The sequence below is a fragment of the Mus musculus genome, chromosome 8, assembly GCF_000001635.26.
Source record: "Mus musculus strain C57BL/6J chromosome 8, GRCm38.p6 C57BL/6J".
NCBI lineage: Eukaryota > Metazoa > Chordata > Mammalia > Rodentia > Muridae > Mus > Mus musculus.
Window position 1 is genome coordinate 41389181 of NC_000074.6, and position 17184 is coordinate 41406364.

The 17184-nt window shown below is 40.3% G+C and overlaps 2 protein-coding genes across 15 annotated transcripts in view; both read right to left on the reverse strand.

Annotated features, from left to right (window-relative positions):
* Nucleotides 1-8464, reverse strand: part of Asah1 (N-acylsphingosine amidohydrolase 1) — a 56999-nt gene extending 48535 nt beyond the window's left edge. For 9 of the 13 annotated variants that reach the window (XM_017312534.1, XM_017312532.2, XM_017312530.2 and 6 more), the window contains exon 1: nucleotides 7999-8464. The gene's annotated coding sequence lies outside the window, so the exon portion shown is untranslated. Of the gene's footprint in view, nucleotides 1-7353; nucleotides 7554-7998 lie in introns of all 13 variants that reach the window. The other 4 variants (XM_030243254.1, XM_030243255.1, XM_030243253.1 and 1 more) reach the window with 1 other exon arrangement.
* The window catches only part of Frg1 (FSHD region gene 1), a 27958-nt gene continuing 10774 nt past the window's right edge, over nucleotides 1-17184 (reverse strand). The window contains exons 6-11 of one of the 2 annotated variants that reach the window (XM_017312570.2): nucleotides 11582-11686; nucleotides 10385-10476; nucleotides 9776-9886; nucleotides 7999-8464; nucleotides 7354-7553; nucleotides 1-7246 (exon numbers count right to left, since the gene is read on the reverse strand). In XM_017312570.2, the coding sequence (XP_017168059.1) occupies nucleotides 8428-8464; nucleotides 9776-9886; nucleotides 10385-10476; nucleotides 11582-11686 (345 nt within the window). In that variant the 3' untranslated portion in view covers nucleotides 1-7246; nucleotides 7354-7553; nucleotides 7999-8427. Of the gene's footprint in view, nucleotides 7247-7353; nucleotides 7554-7998; nucleotides 8465-9775; nucleotides 9887-10384; nucleotides 10477-11581; nucleotides 11687-17184 lie in introns of those variants that run through there. The other variant, NM_013522.3, reaches the window with a different exon arrangement.

Below are 17184 nucleotides of genomic sequence, written 5' to 3' on the forward strand. Positions count from 1 at the left end.
TGCACATTATGTGTGCTAGTACATGTCTTGTGTGTGTACATGTATGTAGAAACCATGGGGCAATCTTGAGGGTCATTCCTCAGATGCTATTTTGAGACAGGCTTTCCCATTGGCCTGGTACCCAACAAGTAGGCTAGGGTGGCTGGCTGGTCAGGGGACTCTAGGGATCTGCCTGAGTCCACTCAGAATGCCCCGCCACACCCACTCCAGTAAAGACTGCATGACAGGCCCAAAAGCTTGGACGAAGTCCAGAAGCAAATTGTTTCAGGGAAACTCAGTCTCCTGGAACCTTGGCACAAATGCTCCAAACCTGTTAGTCAGTGAATGGATCTGTGTGCTTTCTTTCAGTATTGTCATAGGTGCCTCCAAGATGATTTTACAGATACCTAAATCAGGTTGAACTTTACTCCCTGGCCTTCACCAACGTCCTAGGCAGTCCTTGAGCTGACCTGGGGCTTGGAATTTCGTAAGAATGTTATCCATCCAGACGAAATGCTCCAGAAATGCCCCAGAGTTGACAGTTAGAAATCAGGCATCTCACAGTTTGCCGGATAAGTTAGTATTCTCAGGGCTAGTTCAAAATAGTAAACTTAAAATTCTCATTGCAGACAGAATGGCAGCCTACATTACATGACAGTAGAAAGAAGGTGGGTTGTGGTTTTAGGAGGAGCTGAAGGGTTGGTACTCATGAAAGGGTTGGTAGAACAGAATTCCCCTGGTACATGTTTTTCACTAGGCTCAGAAGAATAGCATAATTAGGTATTTACTATGGGAGCCCTGGTGGTGGGTTTAACAATAGACTAGCATTGCACCAGACCTTTCACCTGGCTCCTGTGAATAGCTGGTTTTACATAGGGCTGTTCCTATCTCAGTTGTAAAACACTGCCTGGCTCCTGCAGCTTTTTATGTATCCATTTTCTTTGTTTTGTGTAAAGGACCATTATGCATCTCATGGCTGATGTATGCCTAGCTTTCTTGTTTTTCTTCTGTAATATGTCTGGTGCTCACTTTGAGAAGTTACAATCAGATACAACACTGGCAATGCCCAGCTGTTCTCACGCGGGTTCTGGGAGATCCTTATGCTTACAAAGCAAGCACTTCACCAGGGGTTGGTTGGTTTTTCATACAGTACTTAAGTGTTTATACCCTTCTATAAATGAAGCGTTATTATTCTTTTATATATAAGCAGTTTTACTTAGCTTTACCACTATTTTAAAAGGATTTTTTCCTATCTCTAACCTGACTTCTGAGACCATTTTCTTTCTCCCTAGGCTTTATTTATTATTTCCTTGCCTTTTCTCTTTTCTTCTTGGTATACTGAGATGGGGTTTTACTATAAACCTGCAGCTGACCTGGAACTCATATAACTCTGGTTGGTCTTCTGCTCCAATCTTCATGACTTTTCCCAACCCCCACATACTCCTAGCCCATACTTTTAACTAATTGATAGTTTTTCTTTTTACATCTTTTCTTCTTTTCTAGTCTTTTGCTTTAACTCTCTCTCTCCTTTTTAAATCTTGGATCAACTAAGACATCTTGTTCCAATGTTATTTTGTGCCTGCCTGATCACTTTCTAGCCTTCTACCCCCAATGCCACAGCCACTTTGGCAACACTTCTGGGATTGTCCATGATCTTGACTATGGTCCAAACATATTCCAGAAGGTCTGGAAGATACCACTGAGTCTTGCAAAGAAAGCAGAAGTTACGAGGCAACTCTAGATCCTCACTATAGACTGCACCCATCCCCAGCACTGATGTAATTATAGTTTGTCCTTAAAAACATTGTACCCCTGAGTGTAAGCATGCCGAGACTTTCCAGAGGTGAGCCTGCTCTAGTTTGGACATTAATAAAGGACTGGGAAAATGTAAAAGTCTAATCAGCAGGGTTGTCAGTAACTATCTAGTGTGGATTATTTCAGTCTTTTCCTGGAAATGGGAAACAATCTCATAAAGTGGAGACACTTGGTTTGACAACTGTTTTCTCTCAACTTACAGATGATACTCTTGCTCTCCTTTAGATTCCTGGTTCTTGGCAAAAATCCAACAGCCACCTAAACTGCTAAAATTTTCCTATTATTACCATTTTCTGACTTTAACATTCGAGTAAATTGTTTTCCCATAATGTATATATGTGATGTTTGTATTTGGATTTCTCTGGTATGCCATGATTTGTTTTTTGAAAAATTCCTAGCTGCTATCTCTACTGTTTCTTTCACATCTCTTATCTATACTTTAATAGGATATATATCAGGCATTCTCGTTATTTTCTCCATGCTTCTTTGGCTTGGAAGTCATCACAGGATCTCCCACTGAGTCATACATATTCTTAGCATAAGCCAGGAAACTTTAAATGTTCTCTTTGTTTTGTTGACATTGTATTACTGTGTTCCTCAGGCTCATGTTATAGGTTCATGAACTCTTTCTCTTCAGCCTCTTAAATATGGGACTTGGTTTAGGCATATGATTGAATTGCTTATGGAGCTTATCCTATTCATGGTTTCCCAGAAATGTAGCCATTATACTCACTGATTCTCTTTAGAAATATCTCTGGTATTTCTTTTTTTAATGTTTCAAGTAACCCAGTGTTGGGTGGGGCTCTCCGGTGTAATCTTGCCTAGTGTTCATTCATCCCTAAGGATTCCTGTTATCTTTCTGGGCTCTATACATTCTATACATTCTATGCTTTGGTGCCAGATATATGTAAACACTTAATCCCAATAGACTAGTTGTTTGAATAGGAAGTGTGTCTTAGGGTTATTGTTGCTGTGATGAAACACCATTACCAAAAGCAACTTGGGGAGGAAAAGACTCACTCAGTTTATACTTCCACAGCACTGTTCATTACTGAAGGAAGTCACAGCAGGAATTTAATCAGGGCAGGAACTTGGAGGCAGGAACAGATGCAGAAACCATGAAGGAGTGCTGCTTACTGGCTTGCTCAGCCTGCTTTCTTATAGAAACTAGGGCCACTGGTCCACGGGTGGCACCACTCACAATGAGCTGCCTCCCCCAACCTCCATCAATCACTAATTAAGAAAAAGCCTTACAGCCTGATCTCAGAGAGGCATTTTCTCAATTGAGGTGCCTTCCTTTCCAGAGATTCTAACTTGTATCAAGTTGACAAAACTAGCCAGCACAGTGTCATACATGGTATGAAACCTACCATACTGCTGGGGATGGAAGACCTGGTGTGAAAACTTCCTTATCTCTAGAGTTTGACTTGGCATGAGAATCCCAGAAAAGAAAATGCCACTGCATTTAGTATTGGTGTGTGACACTAAGCAATGAAATAGAGGGGCTATGAGTATGATTCCTTTCAGCTCCTGAGTACAGTTACAGAGGGGTAGGGACAGACTACAGAAAGAATAATAATAGACTCTTAGACCTCTGATGCCAGCCACATGGAAAACAGGCAGGAAGAACAATCTATTTCCAGAAGAACAAACAGAACATAAGTTTCCTAAAGAAATCCTTTGGAAAAACCACTCCTCTATACCCCCTCTACATAATGCCCCTTCTGATTTTTTTCTAGTGTTGAGTTCAACTTTCATTCCTATGCACTCAAAGTTGGAGAATCATATAGGATTCCAAATACTGGTTTTGACACACCTTACTGTCCTTGTCTGTCAGGATGGGTTCCACACACCCCCATCACCACAGCATCTCGGCAATGCTCCCCCACAGCAACCTGAAACCTAACCCTTATCCCTCTCACTAGCTCACATCTTCAGTCCCAGTGACTTCAGTTTAAGTAAGACGCTGTAAGTCAGGCATGGGGGCACGTGACTGCAACCCAGCCCCAGTACTTGGGAAGTAGAAGCAGAAGGTTAGGAATTCAAGACCAACCTCTGCTACATAGCAAATATGAGTTTAGCTGAGTTATTTGAGACCTTGTCGAGACCCTAAAGGGTTAAAAGTAGAAACAATCTTAATAAGTAACTAAATATTTGATGGTTTTGTTTTGCTTGAGATAAGAATCTCATATAACCCAGACTGAATTCTGATCCTTCTGGCTCAACCTCTCAAGTGCTGGGATTTCAGGTACCTGTTTTTTTTTCTTTTTTTCTTTTTTTAAACATTTAATACTTAGTAGTTGTAAAGATTTCAGAGTAAAGTATTATTTTCAATAGAAATATTTTATATTACAAATATGCTTCCTCTAAGAAGTAAGTCTTTATACCCCAAATGACTTTCTAGAAATTCAGACTAGATATAACCTCATTTGAAAAATGTGAGCAGTGTTTCTCAGGTCAGTGTCTTATCTTATTTCTAGTAAGGTTACAGCTCTAGGACAGTACTTAGTCAGGGATTTCTGTAATGCTTTAAATGGGATCCCTCACAATAACCTGAGATGTGAAATGCACCAAGGGACCACTTAAATGCCTTCATTCCACACTACAAGTAGGGGCTGAATCTTTGCCCTTGGGCATGTGTGATAGGCTAGTGCTCTCTGACACTTGATTTAACCTATGCCACTCACTCTCCCAGACTGACTTTCCTATTCTAGCAGCACTGATATAGATAACCAGGCATATCTCATCTACATTTGTTGCCCACACTCACTGGTATATTTACTCTCTAATATAGTATAAATTTTTATCTTCTCAGAACCTGTATTTAGGTCTACTTATTGTAATAAGGGTAGGAAAATGGAGGATCAAGTTTGTCAAAGGGCCCAACAACACACTATTTATATACAGAAGGGCAGACAGATGGAATGTTTATTCCAGGAAACCCAGTCAGCAGGCATAGTCTTGAATACCAAGGAAGTATTTGAAATCAGAGCCTGGCTTTTAATGTCTTAATGGTAGTTTTCAAAATGGTTTTCTTTTTTAAAATTAATTTTTAGGTTAGCACAGGAATCAGTTTCACCATGGCATTTTCATATGTATTATTATACTTTGTACTTTCTCATCCTATCCCTAGTAGTCTCCACTTTCTGCTTTCCTATTACAAGTATCCCATTAATTTTCCACTTCCCTTATGGTCTCTTCCTCCCATTTCATAATCATTGATGTTTCACGACACCCCCTTCAAACACACAAAATTCTAAATTTAAATCTAGCATTTTAAAACATGTAGTATTTGTGCAAATATGACTCATTTCAAAACTTAAATGGATTTCCATTTGGATCCATTTTCTTGCAAATGTCATGACTTCACTTTCTTATATGGCGGTTTAAAATTCCATAGTGTTTTTGTACCATGTTTTATCTCCTGACGAGTACACAGGCTGGTTCAGCTTCCAGGCTATTGTGAATACTGAAGCAATGAGCATGGGTGTGAAGGTATTGGTCTACATGGCAGGTTGCTTAGTTGCTGGGGTATACCAAGTGCATACTAAGTGGCATGGCCAAATCATGGTAGTTGTACTTTCAGTTTCTTGAGGAACCGCCATACTAGTGTTTTAAAAGGTTAATTATTACTTTGAGATAGCATTTCCCTCTCTAGTTCTGGTGTGCTGGAACTCCCTCTGTAAATAAAGTTGGCAGAGAACTCAGAGATCCACCAACCTTTGCCTTTGCTGGCAATGTATGCCGCCACACCCAGCATGTGCATTTTTATAGGTATAGGTGTTTTGTTTGCATGCCTGTCTGTCCTTTTAGGTGTGCACAGTGGCCAGAGGCCAGGTGTCAGATCTTCTGTAACTGGAGTTACAGATTGTCCTTGGCCAGCGGGTGGCTGTTGGAGAATAAACCCAGGTACTGTGCAAGGGCAACAAGAGTGTTTAACCACTAATCCCATGACTTCTTAAAGTGGCTGCATCAGTCTGCATGCCCATCGTTGGCGTATAAAGGCTCCTCTTTCCTCACATCGTCTGCAGTGCGCTTTCTTCATGGTAAGCTTTACTGGAGATGGAATCTCAAAGTTGTTATAATTTGCATTTCCCTATTAGTTCAGGCTGTTGAATATTTTCCAAGTATGTACCTGCCACCTGCAGTGTTCTTCTGAGTACTGTCTATTTAGGTAGTCACTCCATTTTCTCCACATATGACTTGTATCATTTTTGAGGTGTTTGTAGCCATCAAGCCTGTCTGATGTACAGCTGGCTGTGCTTTTTGTTTTCCCCTCACGCAGTAAGCCCTCTTCACAGGGACAGGGGATTGACCCTTTGCTCTGCAGAACTTCACATTTCATATAATTCCATTTATCAATTCTTGGGTTATTTCCTGTGGTACTAGAATCCTTTTCAAAAAATTCTTTAAAGTGGTTTTCCTTAGTGGTTTCAGTTTCAGGTCTTTGAGCTTCAATTCATTTTTGACTTTTATTAAGGGCAAATGACGTGAAATGTGGAAATCCAGTTTCCCCAGAATCATTTATTAAAGAGGCAGTATTTTTTCCAAGTGTTTTTAATGACTTTGTCAAAAGTAGGTGGCTATATGTACTCATGTTAATTCCTAGTGCTCTGTTCTCTGTTGGCATAGTCTTTCGCTGTGTCTGGACCATACTGTTGTGTTCCTATGGCTCTGCAGTATGAGACTGGGTATTGTGATAGTGCCAAGGGCTGCAGTACAGTCAGTCTTATGCTTTCATACAAATTTGTGACTGTCATTTTCTAGTTTTGTGAAGAATATCACAGGGATTTTTAGGAGGACTGTACTGACTCCCTAGATTGCATGGGATAATACAAGCAATTTTTATAGTATTAATTCTGCCAATCCTGCAACATGAGGAATCTTTCCATCTTTTAGCATCTTCACCCCCTCCACCAATGTGCTTTCTAACACTTGCTTCACACTTACTTGGAGTTTCTTAGCATGTAGAATTGGGGTCTAATACCCCAATTTGCTAAGCCTTGCATCTAAGGATGGTTCCTGGGAATCTATACTAAACCACAGGTGGGCTAGGCCATTTTAGTCTGTAACTTTGAGTTATTGCTTTATTTGTTGTGCTGGGAGAGAGGAAAAGACCAGATGATTATGTTAGCCTGCAGATTTTCACAGCCTTGAAATGTAGGCACTTTAGTTTTGATGATTTCTGGTTGTGGCAGACGGCTGCCATGTGGAAATAGGTTGATTAGCACCCTTCCTGCTGTCCCTCACAAAGCCAAGCCTGGAGTGAATGTAAGATCTGGCTTCCCGTCTATAACTCAGATGTGGGAGAACAGTGCGAGGCAATCCCCAGCTATGGGGCGAGGGCTAAGGTGGGCTCCATTCGGTGCAAGGGCTCCTGTGTAAAGTGGACACTAGGTACTGTGCTTACAGACAGGATACTGTCTTGATTTTAAGAGGCATGGAACATAACCTGTAGAAGGCGGCAGGATTTGGCAGGTTAGGAAAGTTCCTTTTCTACAATGGTTGATTTTAATGTTAACTTGCCACAAATGATATCATCTGAATGGAGAGCCTCACCTGAGAGCTGTCCTGGTTCCCTTGACTGATGTGGGAAGGCCCACCCTGACTGTGGGCAGCACCTCCGGGTAGCAGCCCAGTTGAAAGTCTATTTCAGAGAGGTTATTCTCTCGACACCTGGCTCTCCCTCTTGAACTGCGCTGATTCATACCACTGCCTCCTTCACTAGCAGCAGAATCAGCATTCCCAAGCTTCCATCGCTGAAAAAGGAACACAGGCTCTATGGGAGTTTCCTGGGCTTCCAGTGCCAGACTGGGACTACTGGGGCAACCCAACCTGTGACATGAGTAACTGTGAGTCATCACCTCACAGTGAGAGACAGCTACTTTGGGACTTAATCCAATTGAGGCACCCAGTCAGGAGTGAAATGGCCATCATTATTATGAAGTTCATTTAATACACTGTTTTTAGCTCCCCTTTCTTTTTTCCCACCCTCTCCTTGGTGTTCCTCCTCTAGAGACCCTGCCTAAAACACTTTTTGGGGGAACAGGGTCTTATGCACCCCAGGCTGGCCTTGAAATATCCTTCTATACAACATGACATTCCTTGTTATGGTACTAACCACCACACACACACACACACACACACACACACACACGGAAAAAAAGAAAAAAAAAAAAGGAAGCGTGTCAAAGCTTTACTCACTTTTAGCTTTATAGAGTTTCTAACGTCCTCTAAATGTACGGATCAAACATGGACTGAGAAGAGACAGGCAGTGCAGCAGCAGTCAAGAGTCCACAGCGCCGGGAATGTGTGTCCTGGAGTAACATGATAGGAATTCAGAGAATAAAGAGTCCTGCAGTCCTTAAGAGGGTACACTTACCTGAAAAGTAAATCCCGTGAAGGGCCAACGTTAACCATGACCAGCCAGGTCAAACCAGAAACTAAATTTAGCAACAGTTTCAAAAGGACTCGAGAACTCTGTAAAAGCACTTATATCAAATATTTTTATTCAGAGAGAGAGAGAGAGAGAGAGAGAGAGAGAGAGAGGGAGGGAGGAGACAAAGAAAGAAAGAAACAACAACAACAAAAAAAACCACAGAAAAAAACCCAAAGCTACACAAAATGTCCACGTCACTTGCAGTATCGGTCAGCTTTCAATTTGGCTCTCCTGTTTAAGACAAAAAAACATCGATGTAAAACACACCATACAGAGAGAGTCAATTGATAAAACAGAAAATTCATGCTTAGAAATTGTTCTATTTTCATAACTGTATCAAATATTGATAGTTATCCTTACCTTTCAATTTTCTTTTTATATAAAACTGATTCTAGTCTTATGAAACATTATTTTATAATATTTCACAAATGTGGCTTAAAGGCCTTTTCAGTTCACGAGAGAAATGATAGTTATTTATGAGTTAAATAAGTTTAACTCTTCCCTAAGTTTCCATGGGCAGCAATGGTGTGTTTTTTTAAAATTAGTTTGAAGTTGCTAGACTATTTCATATTTCAAAGTCTGACTGTATTTCATGTCCTTCTCCAACTTTTCAGAACCACATAATTAAATGTATGGGTTTTCAAGGTTGAAAATATTCTCCCATTAGCGGAGTTCACCTTTACCAACCCTACAAAGCAGTTAACAGGAAGTACGTGATTACGTATTCGTTTATCAGATAATGGGAAGGATTGAGAGTGATTTGCATCTTCTGACTGACAGTACTGACTGCGTTAAGCCAGAAGCTAGCTAACTTCCTTGCCTGCTTGTCCATGTGGTAGCTGTAGGCTGTTATTTATTGAAATAGAAATAAATTGGAACAAATATCAATAATGTGCTATCTGATAAGTATCTTGCACACTGCTGAATCTAACCTTACGAAATCAGGTTTGATTTCCCTTACTAAACTTTTGGTCTGGATACAAATTCATGGATTTTCCCCCTCAGTGTTAGTAACCTCTAGTATTCTACCAGAACACACAGAATCTTCATATACTCAAACAACTTTCTAGCCCTGTTCCTTAGGGGAAGATGATGGGAAGCAAATGTATGTGAGGCAAGCATGGTAACTGTTAACCATAGAAACGGCCTGGTGGCTAACATGGTAACTGTTAACCATAGAAACAGCCTGGTGGCTAACATGGTAACTGTTAACCATAGAAACAGCCTGGTGGCTAACATGGTAACTGTTAACCATAGAAACGGCCTGGTGGCTAACATGGTAACTGCTAACTGCAGAAATGGCCTGATGGTTCAGGAAATTTATGAAAGTTTCAAAGAAACTTGAAAAACTAAAAAAAAAAAAAAAAAAAAAAAAAATGCACATATTTACACTCTAGTTGTTACTTAGAAATTTGTTTTCAGCATGCTTTCCCCAGACATATGTCTTCTTTAGATAATATTACCACATAAATTAGAGATGAAGACAATTCTAAAACAGTGATATAAGAACACACTGCTGTAATTATGTAAATATACAATTACCTGTCCAGAAGTGTCTCATGTAAAAATCCATCTTTCCGAGCCTTTTTAAGAATTTTACTATCTTCTTTGCTTATTTTGAGTTTGTGGTCCTGGAAGCTCTGAAATTTCTTTCTGTAAAGAAAGATCTCTCATTGAAAAAAAAAAAAAACTCAAACTTTTACTGTTTCCTTATCAAATTCCAAATACTATTAAACGTTTTCCTAACACATTTATTTAACAAATCTAATTGTATTTCTCTAAAAAATTGATAGTTTTTCTGCTACAAAGGTGATTTTTTTTTAATGATCCATCAAGAGGGCTGCCATTTGGGTAGCACTGCAAAGCCTCCTTCTCCTGGGGATGTTGGCGGGTTGAAGCCCTCATGTCTGGAACATGAATGGCCCTGAGTGGTATGACAGCAACTCTATTAAGAAAGGGAAAGCTGACTAGCCCATGTGCCTTTAGCTTTAAGCACTGGAAAAATAACTGGGAAAACTGAGGCCACAAGAAAAGCAGCGAGCACAATGCTCTGTTTCCCCGAGTTTCGTTATTGGCTCTTGTGGTCCTTCAGGTTCTTTCCTTCCCCGAGCAGCCCTGAGTGTCAGAGTGAGGCTAGAGGAGAGTACATACACATAGTTGATTTCACACTGCTTCACACTTCCCTTGTCTTCTTCTGGGATGTCATCCTTTTTCTTGGTTTCTCTTTCCGCACAGGATCTGATCTGGATATCGAGGGAACCCAACAGGTCACCCATTCATCTTCCTCTCCCCACTTGCTAAGCAACAACACTCTATGTGATTTCTCATGCAAACCAAGAAAACGATGAACTCATCAATGAGATTTAGGAAAGGACAAGCTCAGAAAAGTGATGTGTTTTTTAATTCATATACATATCATTTATAGAATCAGTTGCAATTATATGTAAGCTGAAACAAGACTCCATCAGACTGCAGTTAGCTACCTGAGAGTCTTGGCAGTTTATTGAGAACTTTACCGTGATACGAATGTATCTGTATAACTTTTATAACTAAGTAAAATAACGAGTTGCATTAGGCAACTCCGCCTGGAAGCAGGACTTTCCCTTCCAGTTAGTGACTTACAACTGCTTTATGTGCTTCAAGTTTCTTCTCATGGACAGAGGACGTGCATTCACAAAGTGGGCAAAACCTAAAGGCCAGAGACCCAAAAGGTCTACTAAGACTTTTGTGTGTATTAGTGACTTCTGTCATGGGTGCTAAAGTAGTTAATAACATTTTGCTTTTGCAGATTTAGTCATGCATTGTAGCACTGCCTCTATACTTCGATTTGTAAGAGATTAAGTAAAGTAAGTAACAACTAGAATATGGAAGACTATGTAGGTGATAAAAAGGACAAGGGAGAAGACTTGTGCTATAGATATACAAGGACAGGAATCTCCAAAAGTAATAATAAAGAAAAGCAGAAAAGGTGTTTATAGAAAAGATATTTATATACAATAAAAGAAGCAAGCAAGCAAGCAACAGTAAAACCAAACCAAGACAATAAGAGGGGAAAGGTATGGTCAGGGCAGGGACTGGAATGGCTGAGCAATGCAGGCAGGAGATAAGAGGCCGAGTTCTTCACTTGCAAACTCTCATGCTTTAGGAGCAAACTATCTATCTTAAAAGTTACTTTAAGAAAACAGTAGACTAGCTTTGATCCAATCATTTCTCAATTACAGTGTGCAGATAAGATACCACTGGATTTATGATTAAAATGAAAGCACATCTGGTTCAGCATAGAAAGTGACAGTCAGTGGCTCCCGCAGGTTTCCCAGACATCTCCTACAGTCTATAGGAGGTGTTTACCTTTATCATTTCTTCTTCTCCTGCCGTCTTATTCTTTGCTTCTATATCGCCTGCTTCATTACATCTAATAAAGCAGCTATTTGAGGCCAGTAAAGCCATCTTCCCCTAAATAAAACAAAGGAAAAAAAAGTAAGCTATGAATACTTGCAGAAATTTTAAGTCATTATGCTACTTTAAAATTTTCTCCCCAATTCTAAAATTAAAAATAAAAAAAATTAGACAAAGCGTGGCAAACACAAAGACATACAAGGGGAAACCAAAGTCAACCTAAATAAATCTTAATTTCCACACATTATCACAGTAAACACTTCAGTGCACTTTTCCTCAGGGCTGGAGACTGTACCTCAGTGGCAGAGCATTACACTACCGTTTTCCTTCTTCCAGCAGGACAGTATACTAACCACGCAAAATTAATTCCTTTCATTCCTATGTCTGAGGATACAACTCATTAGTTAAGCTAAAAACTATCTTCAAAGAAAATAAAGCTTATCAATAACATAATAATTTATTGAAATACTAGTATTTTGAGTGTAACTTACTTTTCTCCATAATTAAAAGCACTAAAAAGCTAGCCTTTGGCCTAGAGAAGATTTTCTATAGAATGACACCCGTATTCTTTTAGGGTCTAATGTTTATAATTATACTGATTTCTATTAAATAAATCCCCCCAATTAAATTTCTTGTGGCTTTGAATGTGAATTATAGTTGTTTTCCTAATGACTGTATGGGTTAAAATTTTCATTTGGATGATTCTTCTGGAAAACTTTGAATATCATCAGAAAAAAATTGCAAGTACAATAATTATGGAATGATCTTGAAATATCTAGTTAACACAGTGTGGATTTTGTTTATGTCTTATTTAAGGCAGCAGGGACTCGACTGTCTTTAGCCACATGCTCCAGAATCTGCCGGTGGAACCCCTGCTTCTGCAATGTAAACTGGTACACCAGAGATCCGAAGTCTTCTCTTTACATTGTAAAAATGGAAAGTGTCTTCCTAGAAGTGGAGTGAAATAAATTGTCTTGTACTTTGACATCTTGACCTCTTGGTCTTCTCATTAGTACAACTTTTATTTTATTTAGAAATTAGTTACTTTGCATATAAGATCTGTGCTTGTGTGCACATGTGTCATGATGTGTGTGCAGAGGTCAGAGGCCAGCTCTGTGGAAGCAGTGCTCTCTAGCCACCTTTACATGGGTTCTGATATTCAGCTTTAAGTTGTCAAGTGCTGAGATACCTCACAGGCCCTGGTGTAGCTGTTACTAACCAGTCCTGGAAAAAAAACAAAACTAGAACCTCCAAACTAAAGAGAGGGAGACGAGTCAGAAAACGCCAGAATGCCTAAGACATGATGGACAATTCCTGCTGCTCTTTGTCTCAGACCCAACTCCCATGGCCATTCCCTGGGAACCCTAAGCTCATCAAGGAAGCAAGTAGGCAACCTTCAGCCTTCAGCCTCTCTCCTCACCTCCAACTCCAAGTCCCCAGTCTCATCTCCAGCTCTGGAGCAGATGAACTGCTGTGGCCTGTGCTTCGGCCCTGTCCCACTTCTCAGGGGCCTAAGCAGATCCAGGTGGTCCCCTCTGCTTTCCTCCTCCTGTGGATACCCTCAACGACAAGCCCATCCTCCCCATCCGGAGAAACCGATTTTCTACCTCTACCCCTTAGTGGCTACATGTGGCAGGTCCTCAGATGTATTCCCTACCAGGTAACCCACAGCTATCACACTCCTAAGAGCCAAAGAGGGCAACAGAAACCAAGGAACTGAAGACCAACTGGACAAAGACTGGATCAAATATCAGCACCTAGAAGCACAACTAGCTCAAACCCAAATGCGTAGACACCAATGTGAAAACAGTAACAGCCAGGACTGTGTATAGCCCCTACTGCCAGGCAACTCTACCACAGATGGTTCTGAGAGATGCAATATAGCTGACACATAAGACAGAGACTTCAAACAGTCTTTATGAATATGTTAGAGGTCCTTTAAAAGGAAATGAATAAACCCATTAGCAAATAAATGAAACACAGTGGAATAAAATGAAAAAAAAAACAGTTCAAGCTATGAAAGTAGAAATAGAACTTTTCAATCCCAACATTGGGAGAAATAAAGAGTACAGAGATACAGAAAACCCAAGCTGAGGGATAACTGACACTCTAGCAGGAACCTCAGTGGCAAGCCTCACCAGCAGAATACAAGAGATGGGAGAAAGAGTCTCAAGTACTGAAGACAAGATAGAAGAAAAGGCTACCTGGGTCAGAGAAAATGTTAATCTAAAAAACTCCAGGTGCAGAACATCCACGTACTCTGGGATACCATGAACAGACCAAATCTACAAGTAATAGGAACAGAGGAAGGAGAAGAAACCCAGACCAATTTTTCTTATGAACATAGATGCAAAAAGTCTCAAAGTACTTGCAAACTGAATCCAAAAACTTATCAAGAAGATCATCCATAATGATCAAGATAGGTAAGCCGATAAACACAATCTACCATATATACAGACTGAAATACAAGCCAACCACACGATGCCTCAGAAGATGCAGAAAAGGCCTCTGACAAAACCCCACACCTGATTTTCATGATAAAAGTCCTGCAGAGTGGGGATCCGAGAGACATCCTGAACATAATAAAGACATTTTACAGCCAGCCCGCAGACAACATCAATGTAAACGGAGAGAAACTCAAAAGCATTCCCACTAATGAGAAACAAGACGAGTGGTCCATCCTTCCACACTATTCAATCTAGTACTTGAAGTCCTAGCTAGCACAAGACAATGAAGATCAAAGGATAGAAGTCAACGTATCTTTATTTGCAGATGATATGACAGTATACATAAGTGGCCCTAAATATTCTATTAGGAAACTCCCACAGCTGATAAACACTTTCAGCAAAGTAGCAGGATACAAAATTAATTCAGAAAAATCCCTCCTATTTACAAATGGCAAAGAATCTAAGAAATAAATCAAGAAACTACATCTTCATGATAGCCTCAATATATCTTGGGGTAACTCTAACCAAGCAAGTAAAGACTTGCATGATAAAAACTTTAGTAAAACATTAAAGGAAAAAAAAAAAAACCCCGAAGATATAGGAAGATGGAAAAATCTCCCATATTCATGGATCCGTAGGATTAATGTAATAAAACTGGCCATCCTATCAATTGCACTCTACAGATTCAATGCAATCCCCATCAAAATTCCAACACAGTTCTTCATAGATCTGGACAGGAAAGCTTTCATGTTCAAATGGAAACACAAAACTCCAGAACAGCTAAAACAATCCTGAATGATAAAAGAACTCCTGGAGGTGTCACTAACCCCAGTCTCAAAGTGTACCAAAGACCTGGTATAAAAACAGTGGTACTGGCACAAAAACAGACCTATCCATCAGTGGAATAGAACTGAAGACCCAGATATTAATCCACACATATATGGGTAACTTATTTTTAATAAAGAAGCTAGAAAAAGATATCATCTTCCATAAATGGTGCTGGTAAAACTGGACAGCTATATGTACAAGAATTCAAATAGATCCATACTTACCACCCTGCACAAAACTCAACTCCAAATGGATCAAAGAACTCTACATAAAACCAGATACACTAAACGTGATAGAAGGACTCTCACTGGCAGAGAAGACTTTCTGAACAGAGCATTGATAGCACAGGCACTAAGATTAACAGTGAATAAGTGCGACCTGGTGAAAATGACAAGCTTCTGCATGGCAAAGGACACTGGCATTTGGACAAAGCAGCATGCTACAGAATGGGAAAAGGGTTTTTTTTTTTTTAATCAACTACATGTTTGATAGAGGGCCAACATTCAAAATACATAAAGAACTCAAGAATCTGGACATCAAGGAAACAACCCACTTAAATTCATTCTTTTCTTTTTCTTTCTTTTTTTCTTTTCTCTCTTCTCCCTCCCTCCTCTGTCACTGTCTTTCTCTGTTTCACTTTTTGAGACAAGGTTTCTCTGTACACTGAGTAGGCTTGGCTGTCCTGGAACTTGCTCTATAGACCAAGCAGGTCATAGAGATCTGATCTGACTGCCTCATAAATACTGGGATTAAAGGCGTGGTGACTGCCTGGTTTTTTGTTTGCTTGTTTAAGCAACAAATTCTTCATAGAGAACCTCAAATGGCTGAGAAGCATTTGCAATGTTTAACATCTTTGGTCATCTAGGAAATGTAAATCAAAACGACTTTGAGATTTCATTTTACACAGACTGGAACAGTCAAGGTCAGTAGGACAAATGCATGTGGAGCCAGGGGAACACCCATTGCTTGTACAGCACTATGGAGATCAGTGTGCTTGGTCCTCAGGAAGCTGGGAACTGAACTAACTCAGGATTAAGCTGCCTCACTCTTTATATACCAAAAGAGAAGATTCACCCTACCACAGACACATTTGTTCAACCATGTTTACTGCTGTTCTATTTATAACATTCAGAAACCACAGCCTAGATGCCCCTCAACAGGAGAATGGATAAAGAAACTGTGGTGCCAGGCAGTGGTGGCGCATGCCTTTAAACCCAGCACTTGGGAGGCAGAGGCAGGTGGATTTCTGAGTTCAAGGCCAGCCTGGTCTACAGAGTGAGTTCCAGGACAGCCAGGGAACATAGAGAAACCCTGTCTCAAAAAACAAAAAACAAAAGAAACTGTGGCATATTTACACAATATATTACACAATAAGAGTATTTCTCAGCTGTCATAAAAACAAAAACATGGAATTTGCAGACTAAAAAAAAATCATCCTGAATGAGCAAACTTGGATCTAGAAAGAAAAATACCACACATGTATTCACTTCCATGTGGATGTTAGCTGTTAAGTCATTGATAAGCAAGCTACAATCCTTATAACCACAGGGGCTAGGTATAGAGTAAGGGACTGGGAGAAGGGACAGCTCTCCCAAAGGACAGTTACAGAATTTAATTACAGAACAGATATGGATGGATGAAGGGGGAGCCTAGAATAGGGGACAGGAGGGAAGAGGTAGGTGAGGGAGGGACTTCTAAAACTCAGGGCCATTTGATACACACATACACACACACACACACACACACACACACACACACACACACACACACACACACACACAGAGTCTAAAATTACCAAACAATAGGGGAGACAAGAGTCCCAACTGGACATCTTTCATCACCAAAGCAAGCTTCCAAGACTGGGAATGGGTTACATCTAACCAAGTGATGTAACCAAAGGCCAAAGAGGTCGTCCCATGGAATTCCCTAAACAACTCAGGTCAGCACCAGGTTATGGGTTGCTCTGGACAAAATGATGATAAGGCCTTAGTACTGAAGAGTACAACTACATAGCTCACTGAACATGGTGGGCTCAAGCTGGTGCCTACCTAGAGCCCTCACTCCTCTGGGCCAGTTCATGGCATGGAGGTAGTCTGGATGCTATCAAAGGAGAAAGGTAAATACCAATCCAGCTACAAACCCTTTTACCTACAATGGTGACTTGCCTGCACCTGGTACAATAGTGGCCAACGTTTGTGGGAGCAGTGAGCAACAAACATATGGTGTGTTTAAGGCCCACTCAATGAGATGGAGCTGCTTGGGTGGCCAATAACCTGAGTA